This window comes from Leopardus geoffroyi, chromosome C3, assembly GCF_018350155.1.
Source record: "Leopardus geoffroyi isolate Oge1 chromosome C3, O.geoffroyi_Oge1_pat1.0, whole genome shotgun sequence".
Taxonomy (NCBI): Eukaryota; Metazoa; Chordata; class Mammalia; order Carnivora; family Felidae; genus Leopardus; species Leopardus geoffroyi.
In genome coordinates, this window is record NC_059338.1 from 24251607 (window position 1) to 24276872 (window position 25266).

Below are 25266 nucleotides of genomic sequence, written 5' to 3' on the forward strand. Positions count from 1 at the left end.
TATTACCAAAGCTCTGAGTCCAAGATCCCCAGGGGTAGTTCAGAAAAAATATTTTGCTTGGATCAGGAACAATGCTCTGTGGCAAAGATTTTATGGCTAAAACTATGGAAACAGAATGTTATTCCAAATAAATTTCCTATGGTAAGAGGGGCCAGTACCACAATATCCAATCAATATGATGATCAAGTTTAAATCCCTAGAAATACTTTATTTGGATGTTCCTTTTAACTAAGAAATTCATAATTGTTCTTAGGTCTATTAAAATACATTTTTTAAAAACAAAGAAATAGGTAGAAAATTAATGTTATATAGTCCCTTATGGGCCATAAAAACGATGCCTTCAATTCACTTTATTATAATTTTAAGTCGCTTTCTATGTCAGCTCTTAAAATCCTTCTCCCCAATTAAAAAAAAATCATCTCTCCATTATAATTATCTACATAAAAAGAGGGACAGATAAGGTGGAAGAAGGTAAGCGTGACTGGAAAAGGATATACACATAAAAGTTATGACAGAAAAATGAATATTTCATTAGTAATAAATCAATGAGGTTGAAACTTGACAAAAAATTTCACTGTAAGTACCTGTGCCAAATAGCTAATAGTTACCTACACCTATATGTATCAGTTAATTCCATACTCAAAATATTGGCTGCTGTAGTTCACATATAACCTAGGCAAATGATTTTAGTAATTATGATTAAGTACAAGTTTAAATCTGTAGAAAATACATAAAATTGGAATGGCATTTCAGAAACACATAGAAACATTTTGTTCTTCATGTTTTAACTTTGAATCACTTATTTTTATATCCATTTAATATTACATTTTATTCCTTTTTTATCTTTATTATGCTACCAATGAATTATAATGCCATGTCTATCATGATTTTTCCACACTATCCTCTCTGCAAAGCCACTTGCCTATTTTTTTATTCAGCACAGTTGCTTTACACAGTTTGGCCACCAGATGGCTGACTAAGATAAAAGTTAATATTGAAAAAAAGATAATCTCAAGAGGAAACAACTTCCTTTGTACCCTTCTCTAAGCCTTCCTTCCCAAGAACTACAATGTGAATGTATGAGTATATGGCAGTGTTGTGAATGGGTTTTAATTCATTCAAAGGTGTGTCTGTTTTTTTAAGGGAAATTTCAAACATTGGCAAAAGAGAATAACACAGTGAACCTCCATATTTCAATCACCCAACCCAGCTTCAATAATTATCAACTTGCTGCCAATCCTGCTTTTTTCTCCATTCATAGGAACTTGACCCTCTCAGTTCTTTGTCTCAACATAAACACTTTTATAGAGGAAGAATTCATTTCATAGTTTACAGCAACAAAGACAGATGGGAGGTTTATTCATCTTTTAAGTATTCTGTTTTTCTAATGAATTTTAATAGAATATTATCATTTCACAGTAACATCACTAATGATAAAATATAGTTTGATTTCACATTCATAGATTTAAATAGTAATTTTAACGTGTCTAACTACATCTTAGTTGGTTAGTATTAAGAAAATTGATCATGTAAATTATATTAATGTAGACTAGAGGCTAGATATAAGTTAGTTTGGTCTTTAATATATCCAACAGCCAATACACACTTCCAAAGTTATAAGACTTTGTTTTTTCAATATCTACAGGACAAAACGTAAGCATGAAAGTTGTTAATTGATAACTTTTAGCATTTTGTTTCGACGGTTCTGGTAGACATTTTGTTTTTAATGGGTAGCTAACACATTTTATATGCATATTAGTTTTATGATCTTTAGTTTTTATATTTCTTATATGCTCATGCATATAAAAGAATTTGTATTTTAATACTAACATATTGCACACATTTGACTTTTTAATTAACACATTTTTAGAAGTTATAGATTGATATATGTTACTAGAATAAAGTAAAGTCTTAAGGAAATGCTCCAGTTTATAAATCTGGCCTAAAACAAACATCTCTAAATTATTTTGAAGGTTTCCGGAAGTTATGACAATGATATCAATGCATCACAACACTGAACCTTTAGGTTTTCTCTATCCCTCGGCCCTTAGTAACATTATTGCTACAGACAGTGCAAAACTAAAATAGCTGTAGAAACTAAACAAATGTGACAAAATTCTCATGCAGCAAGATTTGTTTTAATTCAACAACAGATTACTGCTTTAGGAAGTTTGAATACAAGATGTATAACACGAGACCATAAGCTCTGCATGCAAAATACACCATATTTGCAATACTGAAATGGCAAATTACACTCATCATGCAACACGGGGGCACAGCACAGGACAAACCACAGGACACCACACTAGTTAGTGCGCCAAAGATTTTGTCACCTACTTGTCAATAGAGCCCACCATGTAGTAAACCATTGGAAACCAACAGATTGCATCCAGAAAATGCATATCTGGCCTAAGTAGCAGATGGGTTACAAAATGAAACACAATGTCACAACAGTGGCAGCGCTTCTAGGGAAAGGAAGTAAGTTGACTTAGTTTGCATTTCCAAAACTAAACACTGTTGACAAGATTAATTTTAAGTGCCTTTTTTCTTAACATTAATTAGAAAATATCATTTGTACTTGTTATGAATAATACAATGTACTATTATATTATATTATAAAAACAAGTTGTATTTCTGCTTTCTAAATCAGAAACATTATGGCATTATTCTACAAAAATACTGAATTGATATCCTTAATTATGACTAAAAAGTCTTATCAATGACTTTAAAAATTATTCATGCAGAGGAGGAATTGTAAAATGAGAAATTAATGATTTTTTTTCTTGGATGGCCCAAAGCATAGAGAACTAAATTAGCATGCTTATTAAGAGCAACCTCTCTAAGGGATATACACAATTACAACATGCCCTTTTTAATGTATCAGCCTATTAATCAATAAATATAGTATATGCACCCATGTAACATATGTATCATATAAAATTAAAAGTATTTCACCTTTACATAATTGACTTACTCCATGTATATTGTTGAGCAAATATATATTAAAATCTATACTTATAGGCATATTTGGGGAAAGAATCATAAACCTGGATGCTTCCTTAGAAATCACTTAATCTATTATATTCATTTTATAAAGTTATTAACTCTTTCATGCATCTATTCACTCAGCATATATGTACCCATATATTTATATAATAAACATTTCTATACTAAGGCATACACAAAAAAGAATATCATGTTACCTTTTACTATATAAAATACAGCTTTCGGAACACATGTACAAAAGCACATAATTACAATATATGTTTTAATCAGAAAAAAAAAACAATAGATTGCACTCAGAAAGCAGAATTGGGGATCATTTCACAGAAGTGATATTAAATTTGGATGTTTGCCAGTAAAAGAGAAGGAGAGGGAAATTCTAGGAAAAGGGAAGGATAGCATCTATAATATCCCAGCTGGATGAAGTCTTTTCCTCCCTGACCTATTTTCTTCCTGTTGATCATCCTCTTAACCTTTAACTCTAAAGAAAAAGAATGCACAATACAGTGAAGCTAAAAAGACAATCTTCCAAAGAATACTATTGTAATGTTGATTCAGCTCAACATTAAATTTCTTCATAGTCATTTTAAATGGCCCCATATTATTACATATTATAAATGTACCACAATTAATGTTTAAAATCCTCAATTATTCAGTATATAAATTATTCTCACTTTCATATTGTTAACTCTTGAAGTTACAGGTTATTTCCTATATCTTGCTATTATATACCATACTGGTATGAACATCTTTAGATGACATTTTCCTGTATTAGTTTTTAAATCATTTATGCCAAAGCATTCATAGAAGGATATTAATGAATCACAGAATACAGATATTTTAAAAACTCATGATGCATGCTCATTTCAATGAATATTATAACAATATACAGTCCGAGCAGCAGTCTTTTATAGAACCTTCTGGTTCGGTCTGAGCACTGCTCCGCTTCTTAAAATTAGAAGTGCCATTCTCATTGCTCATTCGATAACTTCCATGACTCTCCTCCCCTACCTCATGTTTATAGAAGCAGGTGTGAGGACACCACAAGATTGGGACCGTACTGAGATTTTGCGGTGGTTTGAAAAATCATTTTGCCTGTGTCTTTTTTTGGTTGTTATTTTGTTTCATCTCTCTTTACTCCTTTGCAGTTCTACTCAGATAAAGTGAGTAGCTCAATAATCTATGTGACAGAGATGGATCTATAATTCTTCATTATTAATTGCAGATACATACCCTGGCTGGAATAACCACACTTTTACTCTGACTCATTCTTTTACATTCAGATCATTTCAATTTCTTTATGCCATCTTCTCTATTCTAAAGGCTAGTAAAGCAAGAGTAAATAATGTTATTGAATAACTCAACTTAATGAAAATACTGAAAAACTGTGTAATAAATAGTACTGGGGTCACTGGGGACAAAAATTAAGTCCTTACTTTATGCCAATGCTCCCAATTAGAGTTAAAATAAAAATATGTCCTTTGTATTTTGTTGCTTTTTCCAGTAGGAATCATTAAAGGTACTTAGACATCAAAATTATTGCCTTGTTTTAGGAAACTCATGAATTTTAGCCACATGCAATTCTGCCACAAACATGTATTTACGATGCGCAAGCAACCTTCTACACCCTCAGAAATTACATTAGCATCTGCATTATGCTAGCTTAGTTCATCCTTACACAAATTCAGCTATGTTACAAGGTAAATCAAGCCCTTGAAACCTAGTAAATATATAATCTTGATGAAGCATATCTAATGTAGAGAATCTTATATGCCATACTTTTTGCAAAATGTAACTTGTATAACGAACAGATTCATCTACTTTTATTGATAAAGTTAGTTTATAAGGAAACTTGAAACATAAAGAACATAGCAATTGTACATTTGTACGTACTATGTTAGCTCATTTAAATAAATTGGCAACAGTGTTCATGTCACTAAACTGCTTAGTAATTGATGAGTGACATAAATGATATCATAGGCTCTTAATAGATTAATCTTTCTAATTATTGAAGTTAATTGGCAAACATAACCTTTACATTGAAAGACACTAAGCAAAAACATAAAACTCTAATAAAAACAGGAAATGTCCCACTCTTATGCTGCACCCTAAACAAAGGACAGATGAAGAATGGAATGTAGGAAAACAAAACCATCAATGCTATAGAATAAAATGTATGCATTTTTTATCTGAATGTTAAATACAGAAGACCTATCTATGTTAGAAATTACATTATGGAAAAGTGAAAATAATTACAGATTTAACTCTAAAGCTCATCACAAAAAAATTAGCAAAAAAGAAACAAACATTTAAAAATGGGTTACTTAGGGGCACCTGGATGCCTCAGTCAGTTAAGCGTCCAAATTCAGCTCAGATCATGATCTCGCGGTTTGTGAGTTGAAGTCCCACATTGGGCTCTCTGTTATCATCGCAGAGCCTGCTTTTAGATCCTCTGTCTCCCTCTCCTCTGCCCCTTCCCTGCTCACTCTCTCTCTCTCTCTCTCTCTCTCTCTCTCAAAACTAAACACTTTTTTAAAATGTGTTACTTATATATTTATATGTTACTTATAAATTCATAGATTCTTTTTGCTTAATATACAAAAAGTATTTCAAATCAAGAAAAGATAAAGAGGAAAAGAGATCTAGAACAAAAGAAATGTACACAGACTAAAATAAAACATGTTGTATCTAAATAGTAATAAAAGAAATTAAAATTCAACAAACTCAGACGTAATTGATGTTAGTAAACAGAAAAAAAGTGAGCACATCATTAATCTGCAACCTAACTGTAATTATATTAAGAAAGATGACTGTTTATGAGCCTAAAACATCATATTCTTACAAAAGCTTTCATTATAAAAATTGCCATTACATGCAAATGTTAATTAGCTACTGATTGTTAGGAGTGAAAAGGTTTGTGGATTTGCATGGATTTGCAAAGTTGAAGATCATTATTTCCCATTTAAGTAATAAATGTGATGGACTTAATTTTTGTATTTCAAATTCAAGAAGTGAATGAATATAGTGAGACAGTTTATTTTGTCAGCATTTCATAATTCTGTTAAGTAGTTTATTCCTTTCTTAAAAATATATAAGTAGTTTCATTTAAGTGCTTAAAATAAATTTCCCTTTATTGTTAATTGGGCTTTCACCCAAATCCACTTATCAGTTTGAATAGTGGCAATGTCATTTTCTTGATTGGTATGGGGGGTAGGGGGACAACTGACATTTCCTGACTGCCTTTCTAAGTGAGATATTTCACTAGTGCTTCATACACCCTGTCTTATAAAGTCTCAAAATTAGCTGTTCAGATAAATGTCCTACTCATTTTACACATGAGAAAACTGAGGCTTAGAGATATTTGATAACATGCGAAAGCCTTATCAAGAAGTTAAGTAAGCTTAGACCATATCTCAGATCCATGAGTCCAAAGATGGAATGTCTTTAATAAGGGCTCTGATATATCAGACAATGTATCATTGCTTTTAAAATAAGCTGAAGTTTACTGGACACTATATATGAAAAGAAGATTGATGCACTAAAAGGATTGTAGAAAGAAGATGTAAAAATTTGGGAACATAAGCCTGGATCTTGCACTTCAACTTTGTGTAGCTTTGGGCAATATATTCCAAAGTTCTTGACTCTTGTCTCCATCTCTTTTATGAAATGGTATTATCAGATGACTAGATGACCTTGAAGGTTGTGGTGATCATCGAAATATTTAAGATCAGCATAGCACAACAAGAGACCAAACAAAACAGATGGCCAACCAATTAGAATCAAGACCAGCTCTAATGAGCCAGTATCAAATGCAAGATCTTTTCCATTGTGACTGGGTTTCATTAAGTTATCAGATGAGATCCACAAGTCTTTCTATTTGGAAACATTATGAAAACATATTTTGACATATTATGTTTGGGAATATTATCAATTTAATTTACATCTTAAAATCCCATACTTATGACATCTGTTATTGTTTATTTGTTATACTGAATTAATTGTTCTTTCAACTTAAATAGCCATGTACTGGGGCGCCTGGGTGGCGCAGTCGGTTAAGCGTCCGACTTCAGCCAGGTCACAATCTCGCGGTCCGTGAGTTCGAGCCCCGCGTCAGGCTCTGGGCTGATGGCTCAGAGCCTGGAGCCTGTTTCCCATTCTGTGTCTCCCTCTCTCTCTGCCCCTCCCCCGTTCATGCTCTGTCTCTCTCTGTCCCAAAAATAAATAAACGTTGAAAAAAAAAATTAAAAATAAATAAATAAATAAATAGCCATGTACTGAATATTATTTTCAGCAATACTCATGTGAATTTAAAACAAAGTCAAAACCCACTAAACTAGTAATTTAAAAAGTGTATACAATTCTTAGCATACATATTCTTATAACATGGAAATATGTTAAAGAAGAAAAGCATCATATTTCTTTGTAACATTGTAGGATAGATTACAAAATACTAGTCATGGCAGAGCAACAAACATTTCATTGTTTGAAAAAAAAAGGATTGCATAAAACTTCCTGGAACAGTATTTATTAGTGTTTAGTTTTCATTTTCTCATTCTTGGCCAAAAGAGCAGAGGACAACAAATAAAAATGTTAGACATCACTTTTGGGAAGGACTCAGGAAGCTAATAAACATTACAGCATGTACTTTCATCATTAACACTTTGAAAGAAAAGTCAAACCCTACAAAAGTCATCTAACAAAAAAACATCATGGGAATAATTGGATTCCAAAATGTAAGTTATTAGGAAAGCAAAAAAATTTTAATGCAAAATAATCCAGTTAAAATATATTACTGTTTCTAAAAAGATTTCACACTGTATTTTTTGCATATGTTAAAAACCTGTAAGTTAAGCAACATCATATAGTTGAAAGAACAATGAAGTATGAATTACATAGAAGGTTCTAATCCTAGAACTAACCTTGGAATAGTCATTTAACTTCTTTGGTCTGTTTTTCCTTGTCTATAAATTAAGAGTACTGTAACCAAGTGACACAAGCTGGTTTATTTAAATGTTATCATTGTAACTTCTAAACTTTGAGATTTTAAGCTGCTTGGTACATCTCTCTGAGGATAAATCATCAGCATATGATATAGATATATTTCTAAGGGGAACAAACGTAAAATAAAAGTAAAGTGTCCAGTATGATGACTGACAGGCAATAAGTGCTCAACAATTATTACTGTTATGAACAGAGGGTAGAAGTAAAGAATATTGACTTTATTAAAGGATCTCTATGGTCTCATTCAGACAAAATACTCTCTCTATTAAAAGCTGCATCTAGATTTATACAGAAATACTGACCAGTTTTCCAATAATTAAGAGGAACAGAGTTTTCAGGTTTTTCCATGATTGACCAGATTTAGGAATTAAGACTATAAAAACGACCAATTGTTTTTATAACTCTAAATTACAAATCAATCATTCAACCAATCCATCAGTAATTGGGCATTTTGGCAACTTATTTATTCAGAACTAAACAAAAAGGGACTGATTTAGATATAACCATTCAAAAATCTACATAAGACACACACATGAAGGAACTCTAGACCCTGCCACCTGCTCAATGGGATAATAAGGTAGACACAGGAGGATTAATGATGCTGACATGGGATTACCTAATAAGACTAGATATTAAAACAGAGAAAAGTCCATCTCTATTCCATGGAGTAAACACCACTCCAAAATTTGGAGATATAGATTCTTTTGGGAGGTGTAATATCGTGACTTATAAGATATATATATTTGGACATTCAGATCATCCATGATTCTTGGATCATAGCTCCCAAAACCCTCGGAATTTCCTGAGGAAAGGAGAATGGGAACATTTTTTGTCATAATGTTTGTTCTCTTGTCCTCAGTTCCTGATATCACTTCAGAGCCATAGATGTACAATGGGTGTCTTGTTATTCATAACAAGCCCCTTTCCATCACAACCAGGTTGATATTAATGAGGTGACTTCTGGGAACCACCTCTTTTGGGGGCTTGTTGTCAGGGGAACAAACCATGAATATAGGGTTGGAACTTTTAGTCCCATACCCTGATTTCTGAGAAGGGGAGAGGGGCTAGAGTTTGAGTTCAACAACAAATGACCAATGATTTGACCAATTATGCCTACCTATGTAATGACCCCTCCATAAAAACCCAAAGGAAGGAGTCTGAGGAACTTTTAGGTTGGTAAACCCATGGAAATTTGGCAATAGTGGTGCCCTCAGACAGGGTGTGGACACTCAATGCCCTTTCCCCATACCTTGCCCTATGCATCAACTCCATCTGGCTGTTCCTGAGTTATATCTTTTTATAGTAAACCAGTAATCCAGGAAGTAAACGTTTGAGTTCTATGAGCTCTTCTAGGAAATTAATGGAACTTGAGTAGGGAACTCTGATTTCTAGTCTGTTGGTCAAAAGTATAAAGGGGCACCTAAATGGCTCAGGCAGTTAAATGTCTGACTCCTGATTTTGGCTCAGGTCATGATCTCATGGTTCATGGGTTCAAACCCATGTTGGGCTCTGTGCTAACAGTGTGGAGACTGCTTGAGACTCTCTCTCTCTCTCTCTCTCTCTCTCTCTCTCTCTCTCTGTTCCTCCCCCACTTGTGCTCTCTCTCTGTCAAAAAAAAAAAAAACTTAAAAAAAAAAGAAAGAAATATAGCTAACAACCTGGACTTGTGAGTAGCACCTCAAGTCCAAGGAGGGGGTCACTGGAACCTCCAGTCTATAGCTGGTTGGGCAGAAACACAGATGATAAGCTGAGCTTGTGATTGGCTTCTGAATGGAGGAAGTAATCTTGTAGGACTGAATTCTTAACCTGTGGAACCCTTAACCCAGACAGTAGTGTTAGAATTGACTTGAATTGTAGGACACCCAGCTGGTCTCGGGTATTGCTTGCTGGGGATGTGGGAAACCACCCACCAACACATACACACATTGAAACTGGGTCCAGGAACCCAATTAGATTTACACATTAGAACAAGAAATTTTACCTTGAAATAACGTAAAGCAGGGGAAAGGTCAGTTTTTACCCCTTGCTTTACCACAGGGATACTTCTTTTTCAAGCCTCTTCCTATCTTTCTCTCTGTATTCTGGGGCCTCAGTTGATCCACTTCGATCCAAGCCATACAAGATGAGGATGTTCTAAGGCAATCAATTTGAAAATGCACCTACCTTAAATACTATCTCTAAGGGAACAAACACACCAAAAGCACAAAGAGCCAAAACCTGATGTGTTACAATTCACAGGGCCAATTGAGCATTTCTTGTGTGCCAGTTCAACCAGTCCCTTAGAACTTCCTGCCAAAGAGGTTCTAGAATTAGGGATACATTCAAAGGCCTTGGAGGTATTTTACAACCACTCCATTGCCATACCCATCCCGCAACCCAACTTTCATCCTCCTAAGATTTGTTTCATTAAGCTTTAATTTCTTCTGACATCAAATCCAAGTTTCTGCTTCCCCATACCTGCCCTAAATTTACCTAATCTTTCCTTGGATGCCAAAGTGATAACAGGAAAGTCACTGACTCATCATACCTGAAAATTCTTCAACTGAAACCTCTAGAGTGTTCTCAATTTTTAGAGTTATCATTGCAATAATGATGCTAAAAAAGACGTATCAATGAGTGTCTTGATATTGGTATATTCAGAATAAACAATATCACTAAGTTAAAATAGTGAAAAGATATTTCTGTTTTGAAAAACTTCTTTTGATAAATTTTAAAGGCAGAACAAGGCAACAGATTTTGGCCTCATTTAGTTTATCCTGAAATTTTGTATCACTTTGGAATTTAAGAGGAGAGTTGGAGGATCCTAAAATATGGTATTGATCTAAGAACCATCTGCTACCAATTTTGAGTCACAGAGAGGAATATCATAATTTTAGGACACAATGGGTTGACCATAACATTCAGTGACCCACATTTATATTTGCATAAGAATTGTGAAATGCTTAAGTAGTCTTATCTCACAAGAGTATATCAATCCCACGTTTTCAAAATAAATGAACATGGTAAAGCATTAATTATGGTATAGAATGTATGTTTTAACAGTGGAAGAATCATAATAACTTATAATTATGTATCATACTATCACATAAGAATGGATCATTAATATGCTTAGCTGATAATTAATGGTTCTTTCAAAAGACAAGAAATTTGTCTAGTTTTGGCAGAAATTTTCCAGGCTAGCTGATTAACTTAAAGAAAATAACTATAATTATTTCAATGGCGTCTTTCCCATTGATATTGAGTGATAACAACTTGCAAAATAGTTTTAAATAAGATGCTCAGAGTGCTCCAGGGATGTTTCAAGTAGTATTTGTGAAACATAACCATATTCAGTGATTGTTTTAGCACAAAATATACCTCCCAATGAATCATGTGCCATAATGTATCTGATTTAAAATATTCTAAGCAAATTAAAGTAAATTATTTTTGATATAATGTTAAAAACTCTTTGTCTTGTTTGGGTATTTTAAAATATACTTACGGGTTATCCAATAGCAGTACTATGGGATTAAGTTCTTTCTTTGGTCTATAATATGCCCTGAGAGGAACAATAAAATTATACAATCCATTTCCAGCTGTTTCAGCTGCAACTATAATTAGCTTATTTTTGAATCCATAGGCTTTTGCGTCCTCATAGTAGTTATGCTGGCAACTCTAGAGAAGAAAAATTATACAAAGAAATGCCATTTTTACACTCCACTAAAATTTGGTGAAAAAATTTAGGATATATGGAAAAGTAAAATTAAGTTAACCTAGTAAATCCCTTATTTTATAAAAAATTTGAAAATAGTTACATTTTTCTATGTCGTTCTCCAGCCTGTTTCAGGAAACGAAGGTGTGCATGGCAAGACAAATGATTGCGGGTGTGTAGCATGATGTAGGGGAAGAAAAAGTCAGCAATATGTGTGCACACATGTTCTACTGGAAACTGAAACTTACTACTAGATGACATCTGGGTATCTATATTTAACAATTATCATAATGTGTATGTATATCAAAACATCATGTTATATATACCTTGAATATATGCAATTTTTATTTGTCAATTATATCTCAACAATGCTGGGAAAAATCTACTTCTGACTTTCATTGCCAGAAATAGCATAATTAAATAACCTTTGAACATTCCAAGTACTGAATATCTAAAGGGACGAATATGGAAAAAACATTTTCTTTGTTGTTGAAAAACAAAAAAGCAAAACAAAACAAAACAAAATCCTTAATTATATAACTGTATATCTGAGCTGTCAAGATAATGATAGAAATACACAAAAGTACAATACTACTACTGGTAATAACAACAAAAACAATAACAATACTTTATCAAAACTCATTGTTGCCCTCAGGGTATTTTGCTATTTTCTAGGGGGCTGGTACTTAATAGACATAGCAGTATTAAACCAAGGTTCTTTTAAACTAAATTATCTGCATGGAGAACTCCTTTAGTGTTCTGCTTTTTCATCTATCTATGTCTCTATGTGAGTTTGTTTATTTGGGTTGAGATTAGTTGATTCTCTGTGGATTCATCACCAATTCTGGAATATTCTCTACCTTCATTCCTTAATAAAAAATTACAAAATGCTGTTGGGAACAAGGCACCATGAGTCAACAGAAACAATAAATGATAGAATTAGACTCACAAAGACTACAAATTATTGATGTTATTAGATTCAGAATATAAAACGAACACGTTTACTGTATTTAAAGAAATAAAAGAGAACATTTAAAGTATGAACAAATAAGAAGAGATTATTTAAAATACTCAGGTAGATGTTAAGAGAAATGCATATATTTGGGGCACCTGGGTGGCTCAGTTGGTTAAGCCTCTGACTTCGGCCTAGGCATCATCTCACCATTCCCTAGTTCGAGCCCCACATTGGACTCTGTGCTGACAGCTCAGAGCCTTGAACTTGTTTCAGATTCTGTGTCTCCCTCTCTCCCCGCCCCTTCCCAACTCATGCTCTCTCTCTCCCAAAAATAAAATAAACATTAAAAAAAGTTAAGAAATGCATATATTCTCTTTTAGAACTAAAAAGTACACTAATTAAAAATAAAAACTCAAAAGCTGGGTAATATTACACATTTGATGCATATGAATGGGGTCAACTGCAGGGCAGAGTTGAAGTAACTACTCAGAATGTGAGAAGGAAAGAGATATAAAGTAGTAAGAAAAAATGAAGATATTTGGAAAACAGTGTGACTGTGTCTAACATATATTTAAACGAGATGCCTGAAAATGAAAGTATCAGAAGCCCTATTCAAGTAAATACTGACTGAGGATTTTCTAGAATTAATGAAATACTCAAAAATTCAGTCAAATAATAAATAAAAATCCAGCTTCATATGCATGGTAATAAAAGTGCAGAACAACCAAGGCAATGACAAGATCTTAAAACCAGCCAAACAGAAAAGAGAGACTCTCCACAAGGAATAGGAACTAGGATGATGGCCACTTCTCAAAAGCAACATGGAGCCCAGAAGGCAGTAAATAAAATCCCAATGTGCTTAAAGGAAAAAGAAAACTCATAGCTTGGAATTGGACACCCAACAAAACTATCTTTTAAGATTAAGAATATTTGTAGAGAAACTGAAATTGACAGAATTCAACACTGATAGGATCTTAGTAAGAGAATTTCTAAAAGCTATAGTCTAGGAAGTAGAAAAACGAATCCAGAAGGAAGGTTTAAGGTATAAAAAGGAATAGAGAAAGGGGAAATGGTTTTAAAAAGGAGGGAGCAATAAGCCTTCATTGGAAGTATGATTGAAGATTTACTAATATAAGTAGGATCTGCAACCATATGAAGGAATGAGGTCACTCACAAAGAGGCCGCGGAAAGGGAAGAGTGACAGGTGATGTTGAGACTATTAAGAACTTGAAGATTTATGAGGTAAAATGAGAAAGAAAAGAACTAATTTAGGAGTAGCTCAATTAGCGACACCTGGGTGGCTCAGTCAGTTAAGTGTCCGACTTCAGCTCAGGTCATGATCTCACGGTTTGTGGGTTCAAGCCCTGTGTCCAGCTGTGTGCTGAGAGTTTGGAGCCTGGAGTCTGCTTTGAATTCTGTCTCCCTCTCTCTCTCTGCCCCTCACCCACTCGTGCTCTGTCTCTCTCTCTCTCAAAAATAAATAAACATCAAAAAAAATTTTTTTAAGAAGAAGTAGCTCAATTAATAAGAAAACAAAAAGGAGAAAACAAGGAATTTAGTGTTGATAAACCTTGATCAGGAACCAGCTTGTTGATGCTGATGCAGAATGAACTGGGCAACATAATCCCAACTCACACTTCACAGATGCAGTAGGATTGGCTGCCCAACCCCATCTCCTAATTACAAAGTAGGCATTCCTTTATGGAGCAGACCACCACCTCCAGCCAGCCTAATGCTAAATAAATATATGATAATACCAGATGTCACAGCTAGTCAGCAACATTCAGAAACTTTGCCTTCTCTATATGGTAGAGAGACAGTTCAGTCTTTAGTTTTAAAGGACCCTCTATTGTTCACCAATCTGTATCTCTGAAAGCTTAACTTTTCAGTTATATCAGTTGTCCTGCTTGGGGATAAATCATTTCCCCTCTTTGGTCTCCCAGTATGTTTTTTCTCTTGAACTGTGAGTTAAAAAATAAAATGGTACAAGAAGTGAATCCAGGTTTTGTGGGGCCTAAAGCTTCTGTTTCTTGGGGAATGTTCTTTAAGGAAAATAACACAAATATTATAAACTAAAAAAATTAGTCACAGGTTCTTAGAAAGGGTCAATACAGGTGAAGAGTCCTGAAGCTTAAGATTTATTATTGTTACCAAAAATACACAGATAGTACTATCAAATACTGCACACGGTAAATTAAAACAAGAACAAAAGAAAAAGGCGTTGAGAGATGGAACTGTCCATCTTAATGGACCCAGATGAATATTTGGAAGCAATGACAAAGATTTACAAAAAAAAAAAAAAAAAGCTTCATAATGATAAAGGCAGAAATCTTCTAATGTTCTGCTAATCTTCCTCAAGAATGACAGTAATAGCCAAGACTCATGATGTTTATTACACAAAAAAGTAATAGTAGCAAGAATACTAACAGAATGCATTAAGTGCCTAGTCATTTATTAACTTCCAGGCACTATGTTAAAAGCATTCTACACACACTAAGTTATAGAATTCTCAAAAGAACCCGATGAGGCTCATATTAAAATTACAAACATTTTGCAGATGTGGAAACTGAAATTTAATGGTGAAGTTATTTGCCCAAATTTCAAAGCCTGTAAGCAGATTTTAACACCCATTAACTCCAAAATTTACAGTAAAATTCCTGGTTAGAATTAGTGGCACATTTTAATTTCTAGGAGGTGGGAGGGGCAGTTGAGAATCTTCTTTTTATCTGCTTTCTTATTCATCAAGAGAACAAGCTCTTATACAGGTCATGCCAGTTGGCCATATCGTGAAAGAGATTTAAAAATGCTCGCCTTCTTGGAATCTTTCTGTTTTGAATGGTTTCTTTGGAACATCCAGACAGGAACCAAGAACTATAGTAAAATCTTTAGGAAAGGAGATATTAACCACGATACAGATATTAGCTTTCAGTCTAATCAATAATGAACCTTTGTGGCTAACACATAGATCAGCTAATTTTACCATGTCAAGCAATCACACATTAAGTTTTGAGGCAAAAATACCTGGCAAAATAAATAGTGCCCATTTGGCCAAAGTAATTTTGAGAGACTTTGGATGTTGAAAATTCATAACTTTGAGATTCTGGCACCTTTGTTTTTTCCTTAACAAGATGACTGGCTGAATCATTGGGTATTTTAGTAGAAGAGTAGAGTTTTTGGGTAATCTTCAGTTAAGAAAGTACAATTCACCATTTTATGTATTACATTTACATTTGAAAAGATAATGCTCTTTAAACATATTTTAGTCAAAAGATTATACAAAATTATTTAAATATATGTAATTACAAAATGCCATAATTTCGGTTTTGGAGAAAATAACAATTACTTACCTTGTCTAGTCTTAAGCAGCAAAATGGCACTTTTTCATGAAGGAGATGACAAAAAGTGGGTGAACTTCCTATATATGGAGAGTAAGGTGGGTAGCCTTTAGCATATCTGTAAAATAATATGAAATATTTGAATTGCCTTGAACAAAACACACAAAGCTGGACCATTAAGTTATAGCCATACCCCTCGATTTTCATAAAGTTAGATGCAACTCTTTTTGTTGCAATTACATTTTGATAAAGAAAGGATTTATGGGGCGCCTGGGTGGCGCAGTCAGTTGAGCGTCTGACTTCAGCCAGGTCACGATCTCGCGGTCTGTGAGTTCGAGCCCCGCGTCGGGCTCTGGGCTGATGGCTCAGAGCCTGGAGCCTGTTTCCGATTCTGTGTCTCCCTCTCTCTCTGCCCCTCCCCCGTTCATGCTCTGTCTCTCTCTGTCCCAAAAGTAAATAAACGTTGAAAAAAAAAATTTAAAAAAAAAAAAAAAAAAAAAAAAAAAAAAAAGAAAGGATTTATAATAAGGATAAGCAAACCAGGACCCATGGACCATGTCTGGCCCATCAGCTAGTTTTGTGAATTAAAAGTGTTTTGTTTTGTTTTTTATTTTAAAGGATTGGAAAAAGCTTTAAAAAATAAATGGTTGAAAAAAGACAAAAGAATAATATTTCATGTCACATAAAATATTATGAAATTAAAATGTAAGTATCCACAAGTAACATTTCTTTAGGACACAGCCATACTCATTCATTTTATGTATTGTCAATGGGTGCTTTCATGTGTCAAAAATAGCTGGGTGTGTACAGCCAAATAGGGCCCATAAAGTCTAAAATATTTACTAGCTGGTTCCTGTACAAAAAGTTTGCCAATCCTCGGTTTAAAAATTTAGATAGACTTTTTAAAATATGACCATTATTTTTTATAAAACACATTTAAAGCAAAAGGACTTATTTTCTAAAAAAAATTTTTTTTAACGTTTATTCATTTTTGAGAGACAGACAGAACGTGAGTGGGGGAAGGGCAGAGAGAGAGGGAGACACAGAACTGGAAGCAGGCTCCAGGTCCCAAGCTGTCAGCACAGAGCCCAATGCGGGTTTTGAACCCACGAACCATGAGATCATGACCTGAGCCAAAGTCAGGCGCTTAACCGACTAAGCCACCCAGGCGCCCCTAAAGCAAAATGACCTATTATGATTTACTTCGTCAATACTCATTAGTCCTGGATGCATAATCACAAAGGAGTAAACAGTTGATTTAATCACTCAAACATTCACCAAAATCAATATTGTTGGAATCTTCCTTAAAATGTCATCAAAAACATTCATTTGTTTGCTGACTTCATGAAAATAGCCACTTGTACATCACGGCTGTATTGATTTTCAAAATAAAACTATCAAAAAGTAGCAGCAGCAGAAAAAAGAACTATTTATTTATTAAGAAATAAAATTTAGTAGAGGCAAAATCCCTTTATCCAATATGAAAACTGTTTTCTCAGTAAAAATTTACCTTCTAAACCAAATTTCAAACCTAGTTTAAACTGTTTTCCAGACATTATTAGCTAGAAGGGAATAAGGTGCCCATTTTGCAAATTTAGAACCTGATAATCTCCACTTTTACTTCATCATCTTTTTCCGTTTTCTAAAAATAAAAAAATTCGACCTCTCAATCTTTTCAAAAGCACATGCAAAGAAAGAATTTCAATCACAGCACCCAAAGTAATTTCTAGGAAAATCCTGGCACTCAAACCTCCTTGTTCCCATCAAATATTTCATAACTATATTTAAGTACTATTGATTTCTTGGAGAGTGCATTGTGTTCTGTAGATACATCAAACTTCCCTGTAATAAATTTTTTTAAAGTGTAAAGGATTAAAAGAAGGATTTTTTTAAGTTTCACTTGTATTTCAGGCTATTTTAGTTCAATTCGACATTAACATCAATGTTAATTGAACATCTATTATATGAAAGATATCAGGAGCAGTATGTGAATGGTGTTACCATTGACACTACTACTAGCCCTGCTATACCTCCTAGTTATTATTACTGATTGAATGCTTAATCTGCACAAAGCATTGTCATAAGCACTTCTCCATTATCTCAATTAAACTTCATATGAACATCATGAAGCTGCAATTATACTCACTTTATAGATATAGGCACTGTGATTCAGATTGTTTAATCAAAGTCATTTGTACATAACCAGTATAAGGTGGAACTGCCATGAGAAACAAATTCTTTCAGACTCTATAGTCAAGACTGTTGACCACTGTGCTTTCCTCAAGAAATAGCAATATGTGATGAAGACAAGTAAACAAACCCTACTGGAGGCTAAAATGTGACTAATAGCATGTACATTGGCCCTATGTGTTACGGAAGCACAGTAAAGAGCACAAGTACTTCCTTTATCCATGCATTCAAAATATTATTGACGTATATCATATGCAAAAGACTGCTGAAATGCTGAGATTTGGAAGGGAAGCTTAATGGAAGAAAGCTCCATTACATGTCATTTAATAACTGAACTTCAATATCAACACGGAAGGATATAAAGTTTAGAGAGTACAATATAATTAACAAAAACATACAATCATGAAAATGCATTTTATAGCATGAAAATACCGATTTATGTATTTTCTTCTTTAAGGATAAAAGATAATTGAGAGAACATGGAGCCTGGAAATATATGTTGAAGCCAGAAATTTGAGGTCTTAAAATATTTTCTATTTTTATATAACAGAGATATTGGCTAGTAGGAAGGATGTTTTGGTAGAAGTATGTAGAATTGATTCTAAGATGTCCAAAAGGTAAGGACATTAATGTCTCATAGTAGCACAAATCCCAGTAAATCTTACAATTTGAACTATCTAAACATACTCTAAGTTGGAAGAAATTTCTTCATCTGGTGTAGTTTCATCTTCTGATTGATCACTTAGAAGATCACATGTTTGAATAGATGATGTATCTGCAACCTCTAAAACGGGGGCAATGCTAGGTCTTCGGATTTCTTTGCTTCCCTCTGTAGGAAGAGACAGGGTGGGGCCGCTTGTTGATCTACAGCTTGTGTCTTGCAAGTCTATAGCCACCGTACCTGCAACAATGAAACATAAAAATCCATCAAAACATTTGCCATCTGTATGAGAATCAACCATTTAATGATAAAAATACAACCAGTATAACCAGGGAACATATTGTTTATCCTTTAATCTCAAAGTTATTTCTTTCTCACGTGGGCATTTCTTACCTAAGTGGATTAAAAAAAAATTGTGTATTTGTGCAGAAGTGTATTTGCTGAGTCTAGCTCTATTGCAAAAACATAAGACTTGTGAAATCCTGAAATATTTAGGAATTTAAAGTGAAAAAAATACCTTGTTTCAATTTACATTTACTTAATAAAAAGAATTTTTATCCTTTGCAATATTGTGTATTTCTCATTATATCTTTCCCCTCATTTTGTTATTATTCTCTTGTTGATTCATAACCATTTTTTTATATTGGAACCATTAATATTTTATATTTATTCAACAAATATTTATTGAGTAATCACCTCATGGCAAGCACCTAACCTAGGCACTTTGGATATGCGGGGAGTGAGACAATGTTTCCACATATAACCATTTATCTTTAAAATAACCAAGTAGACAAATAAATGGGGGGAAAACCTCTTTTAGATAATGATAAATACCATGCAGAACATAAAACAAATGATGTGAAAAAGAACAGTGGGGTTGGGAGCAGGAGGATGTATAAACTTTTCACCAGGTGGTAAGGAAGGTTACTCTGAAGTCATGACTTTTGATTTTTGACGGGAAAGACAATAGTGACAATAGTGAGTGCAAGTTCAGGAGCTGTGGAAATACCCTGAGACAGCAGGAAGAGCAAACCCAGATAGCTTAAGGCTTTTGAATACTTGAGGTACTCAACAGTAAACAGAAGAAACGAATTCCTTTGGGACTTTTTGTATTGGCATTTTGAAATGAATTTAAACACCAATTTGTGGAAAGTTGATGTCTCTATCCTTCGGAAGAAAATAATACAATCTACCTGATAGATGCCGTCATGTTTCACTACCACTCACTTCATGTATGCACTCAGTGATACCTCGTCATCTTTCTAAAAGCCCTTAGACCTCACTTTGTCCCATCTGAATCATCTATTAAAACACTCTCCACTTCTCTCAAACCTGACCTTGCCGCCTCCTTTACTATCTCAGCAGGCATTTTTAAAGGGGAAATAAAACTAATGGATTTTAGCATCTCTTTCCTTGTACCATGGAAAGAGAGGTCAGCGACTGTATTCTAAAACCTCTGAGGCAACTACAAGTCTTCACAGAAAGACAGATGAACAGAATGTTTTTGAGGGTGAGGGTTGGTAGCACAAGTCTAGTGAGAATACTTGAGAATTCCTCAAAATTCAAATAAATTCCGGGGGTCAAGTTTCAGAGACTGGTACCTCTTCATATACACATACTCAGATTAAAGGGACGGGAAGCCTAGTATGTCTGTAGTCAGTGGGGAAGCCTTTGTGTGAGGGGCATAGATGAACATATTTAGAACTGCTGTTTCTGAGAAAGAGATGTGGCTACCAGCACTCAGCGATTCCAATATCAGAGCGAAGGTAAAGGTGGTTGCCATCAGAAACTATACACTCACCCAAAATTTTAGCATCATAAATAAGGACTAATCTATAACTCATTCTCTTTGGGGGAGGGGTGAATGGGGATCCTAGAGAAAATGAGATTAAATTTTCTATTAAGTCTGGAATTGATTAAAAATTAAATTTTATATATTTGACTTACAAAAATAAAGAAAAGCAATACATGATTTATATCCTAAGATCTTGAGTTAAAATTCATATGTATAGGGGCAGCTGGGTGGCTCAGTCGGTTAAGCGTCTGACAGGCTCAGGTCATGATCTTGGGGTCCGTGAGTTTGAACCCCACATCGGGCTCTGTGCTGACAGCTCAGAGCTTGGAGCCTGCTTTGGATCGTGTCTCCTTCTCTCTCTACACGCTCCCCTGCTCGCACTCTGTCTCTCCCTCTCTCTCTCAAAAATAAACAAACATTAAAACATTAAAAAAAATCGTATGTATATTATTTATCCTCTGCAGATAACCACAGTGCCATATTCAGGGAGGAAACAGAACTTAATGTAGAAAAAACCCTTCAATTCCCTGACTTTAAACAAACATGAAAGTTTCACCAAACTTTTATTCCTTTATTTCTGCTTAGAAGCAAACAAACATACCTCCATCCATTTACATAAAGCTCATCCCTACTCTTCTTGGGGGAATTAAATCCCCTCCTGCTTCCTAAGGAATCATGATCTTTTAACTCCATTCTCCAAATATATTTGACTCCACATAACCCCCAACTACCGCTTTATCATTTTCTTGCCCAACATAGGGAAATTTGGTCACTTCCTGATTATTCTGCCAACACGGACACCTGGCACCAAACTGGGCCTGAGGGATATGATCCTGAGAAAGAATCTAGCAGGGAAGACGCAATTTAGAAAGTAGTTTCAATTACAGAAACAAGCTGTTCTTGGAACATTTCCTTTCCTTAACAAACCTGGCTCTTCCCTAACATTTTCCTGTCACCCCTTTAAAACGGTGGGTTGGAGGTAGATAAATACCCTCAGTGCTGTCACTGTCTCTTTTAAACCATTTTCCTTTTATCCTTTAGAAAATACCAGCTTTGTATCCCATACCTTCAAGATTCTACCACCGCTATCTTTCATGGCTTTGTTTGGTAACTAATACTATGCCATTCTACTTATTTCTTAAAGATTCTAGTCCGTTTCTCCAATACTATAACAAAGAACCAAAGAAATTGGTTGGCTTAAGAAACAGAAATTTATTGCCTCATAGTTTTGGAGGGTAGACATCCAAAATCCAGGTGTTAGAAGGACTGGTTTTTTTCTGAGGGCTGTGAGGGAATGATCTGTTCCAGGTCTCACTTCTTGGCTAGTAGATGGCCATCTTCTCCCTATGTCTCCTCCCACTGTCTTCCTTTGATGTGTCTCTGTGTCCTAATTTCCCCTTCTTATAAAGACACCAGTCACAGTGGATTTGGGCCCACCCTAATGATCTCATTTTACCTTGATCACCTCTGTAAAGACCTTAGCTCCAAAAGATCACATTCTGAGTTATGGGGGGCGGGGAGGGGGGCAGTTAGGATTTCAACATATGAATTTTGGTGGACACAATCCAATGCATAACACTTTTCTTGCCTCATTCAGTGTGTTAAAAATGCAGGTAAATAAACCTTCCCACATCCAAAATCTCATTTCCTTGAATTTACTAAAGAAATCACTTTTCACCTTATCTTAGCCCCTCACTTCCACATTCACTCTTTAGATTTTATTATAACCAATTACAACAGTGCTCCCTTTACTCATTTCCTGCATTCACCCTCTGACCACCACTATTTCCTATCTTTTTAGGTCACTTTTATTTGTGTCTCAACTTCAGCTACGGTTTCACTCCACTGGAACTTCAACTGTATTTATGATACCAAATTTGAATTGTCTCCATTACTCCTTTCATGTTCTGTCTTCTCTTCTTACCCACCTTAGGCTCCGTATTTAAGCAGTATGATTATTTGCTAGCAAACACTCTTGGCTCCCTTGTCACATTTTTGTTCCCCTACTCTCCTGGCAAAAGCAAATCCTGTTTAAATTCAACTCTCTAACTAACCGATACCTGCATCAATGCGAATGAATATGCTTGGATAGTTTAGTTCCTGCATTAGTCCGTCCAGTACAATGTCTGTCCTCATTCTTGACAAGTTCTTTATGCATGTAGATAGATTTATATTTCATTACACATGAAGATGATCCTTCCAATACTCTAAACTTAGTTCCTTGTCCCTTCATCCACTAATGGCCTTTTCTTCCACCATTCTTTAACGATTCACTCTCACAGTCATACCCTAAATCTGACAGTTACTATTTAGTACATGTAAACTCTATTTCTGGCATCTCATTCTCTGATATGTACCTTCACCTCTTCTCCTTCCACCTCTACCCTTTTTAATTCCCAGTGGAATTATAATCTTTGAATCCACTACCTTTTCAGCTTCCTTCAACCAAAGATGGCTTTTCATTTCCTTAGCTAAGTTAAGTTCCACGGTCTATCGTTATGTTCATTCTCTTAAATATATTCCCGATTGCCTTGCCCTCCTCACTTCCTTGTATATCCACCATGACTACAAAGTCATTTCTTTGCATCTCTTTGCAGCAAAACTTTTTGAGAGACACTGGGCCTAGCGTCTCTAATTTGTCTTCTACCATTTCGTCATGAACCCCTCCGATCTGCCGTTTTCCGCTACCACTCCAATGAAAGAGCAACGGTCACCATTTTGTTACATTCAATTGCCAGTTCTCAATTTGATGTTATTTGAACTATTGGTGGCAGTAGACATGGCTGATCACTCCAGTATCTTGACACACTTGATTCATTTGGATTCTAAGACCACACACTCACCAGGCTTTCCTACTACCTTGTCAATGGCTCCTTCTTGGTCTCTTTTGCTGGTTTCTTTTCATCTCCCTGATATTTAATGTTGATATCCTGCAGGATTTACTCTTTATTTTTATCCCTTTTCTGTCCATACTTATTTCATCAATGATCTTGTTCAGTCTCATGGCTTTAAATATAATACATAAGCTCACAAACCCCAAATTTACCTTTTCGGTATACAACTCTTTCCTAAACTCTAGACTTTTATGTCTAACTTCCTATGTGACATCTTTTTCTCAATGTCAAACAAACATTTGAAGTTCAGTGTGACCCAAACTGAACTTTTTTACTCGCCCCACGACCCCAGCCAAACCTGCACTCCCACAAGCCTTCTCTATCTCAATAGACAGCCATTCCCTTTTTCCAGTTGCTTAAACCGAAAACCTTGGAGTTCTTCACAGTTCTCTTTTCTCAGTTTATTTACAATCATCAGCAAACCCTAATTATTCTATCTTCAAAGTTTACCCAGAATTTTCTCCTTCTTACTATTTCCACTTGATAATACTCTGATCCTTTGGCCAAACCAAGAATCTCAATAGCAGCCAAAGTGATTGTATTAAAACATAGGTTAGCATAGATGAGGTCATGCCATTGCTCTGCTTAAAACTTTCAATGAATCCTCCTTTACTCAGAGTAGAAACAATAATCTTTAATTTGACTTTAAAAGCCCCAACACAATTTGTCTTATTTTACGTCTTCTACCTCATCTCCTATACCCCACTATCCCTCACTGTGTTTGAGTCACAAGAACCTTTTTACTGTTCCCAGACGGCCCAATTAGGCTCCCAGTGGGGACTTGATCTTCCTCCAGATATGCACAGAGCTAATCCCTCATTTTCTTCAAGTATTTAATCAAATGTCACCTTTTCAATAAGGCCCAATAACCACCTCATTTAAAAATCCAGTCTCAGGGCGCCTGGGTGGCGCAGTCGGTTAAGCGTCCGACTTCAGCCAGGTCACGATCTCGCGGTCCGTGAGTTCGAGCCCCGCGTCAGGCTCTGGGCTGATGGCTCAGAGCCTGGAGCCTGTTTCCGATTCTGTGTCTCCCTCTCTCTCTGCCCCTCCCCCATTCATGCTCTGTCTCTCTCTGTCCCAAAAATAAATAAACGTTGAAAAAAAAAATTAAAAAAAAAAATCCAGTCTCTCCAGAATTCATAAACTTTTTTTACTAGTTCTGTTTCCCTCTTTCTTTTTTCTTATTACTCATCACTTTCTAACACACTAAATAATTTATTTTTTATGTGCTATTTATTGCCAGTCTTCCCTGTGATTGAATGTAAGCTCTGGGAGGTAGGGATCTTTGTCTATTTGTTTACTAATTTATCATAAATACTTATAAGAGTTTCCAGCACATACTAGGTACTCCATAAATAATTGTGAATAATGGAAAGATAATGAGTAGGACTACTGTAGAAGAAAGATAATATGCTATGTCAATGACAAACAGGGTTACCTAATACAGTCCAAGTAGAGCCGTGGAATATGTCTCAGAAAGACTGATATTGAGACTGAGATACAAAGGATTAGAAGTTGTTACCAGGGCAAAGTTGGAGGCTGGGGAGTAGATCCTGTCAAAAGAAACTTCATGTGCGAAGGTCTACTGGTCAGAACCATTAGTGAAGACTGAAAGGAATTTAGTATGATTGGGACTTAGGAGTACAATTAAAGGGATGATAAAATACAGGACTAGAAAATTAAGATGGAATCATTAAAAAAATTTATAAGTAAAGTGACTGTGCAATTTATCTTCTTGAGA

General features: G+C 34.9%; 1 protein-coding gene across 12 annotated transcripts in view; it reads right to left on the minus strand.

Moving 5' to 3' along the window:
• Window positions 1-25266, minus strand: part of KCNT2 (potassium sodium-activated channel subfamily T member 2) — a 363773-nt gene that overhangs the window by 80677 nt on the left and 257830 nt on the right. For 10 of the 12 annotated variants that reach the window (XR_006706948.1, XR_006706947.1, XM_045456160.1 and 7 more), the window contains 4 exons: window positions 18863-19076; window positions 15998-16103; window positions 11486-11658; window positions 2338-2409 (listed from right to left, as the gene is read on the minus strand). Coding sequence is in view for 10 of the 12 variants with exons in the window: in XM_045456160.1 (XP_045312116.1) it covers window positions 2338-2409; window positions 11486-11658; window positions 15998-16103; window positions 18863-19076 (565 nt within the window). In the remaining 2 variants the exon portion in view is untranslated. The remainder of the gene's footprint in view (window positions 1-2337; window positions 2410-11485; window positions 11659-15997; window positions 16104-18862; window positions 19077-25266) is intronic. The other 2 variants (XM_045456156.1, XM_045456154.1) reach the window with 1 other exon arrangement.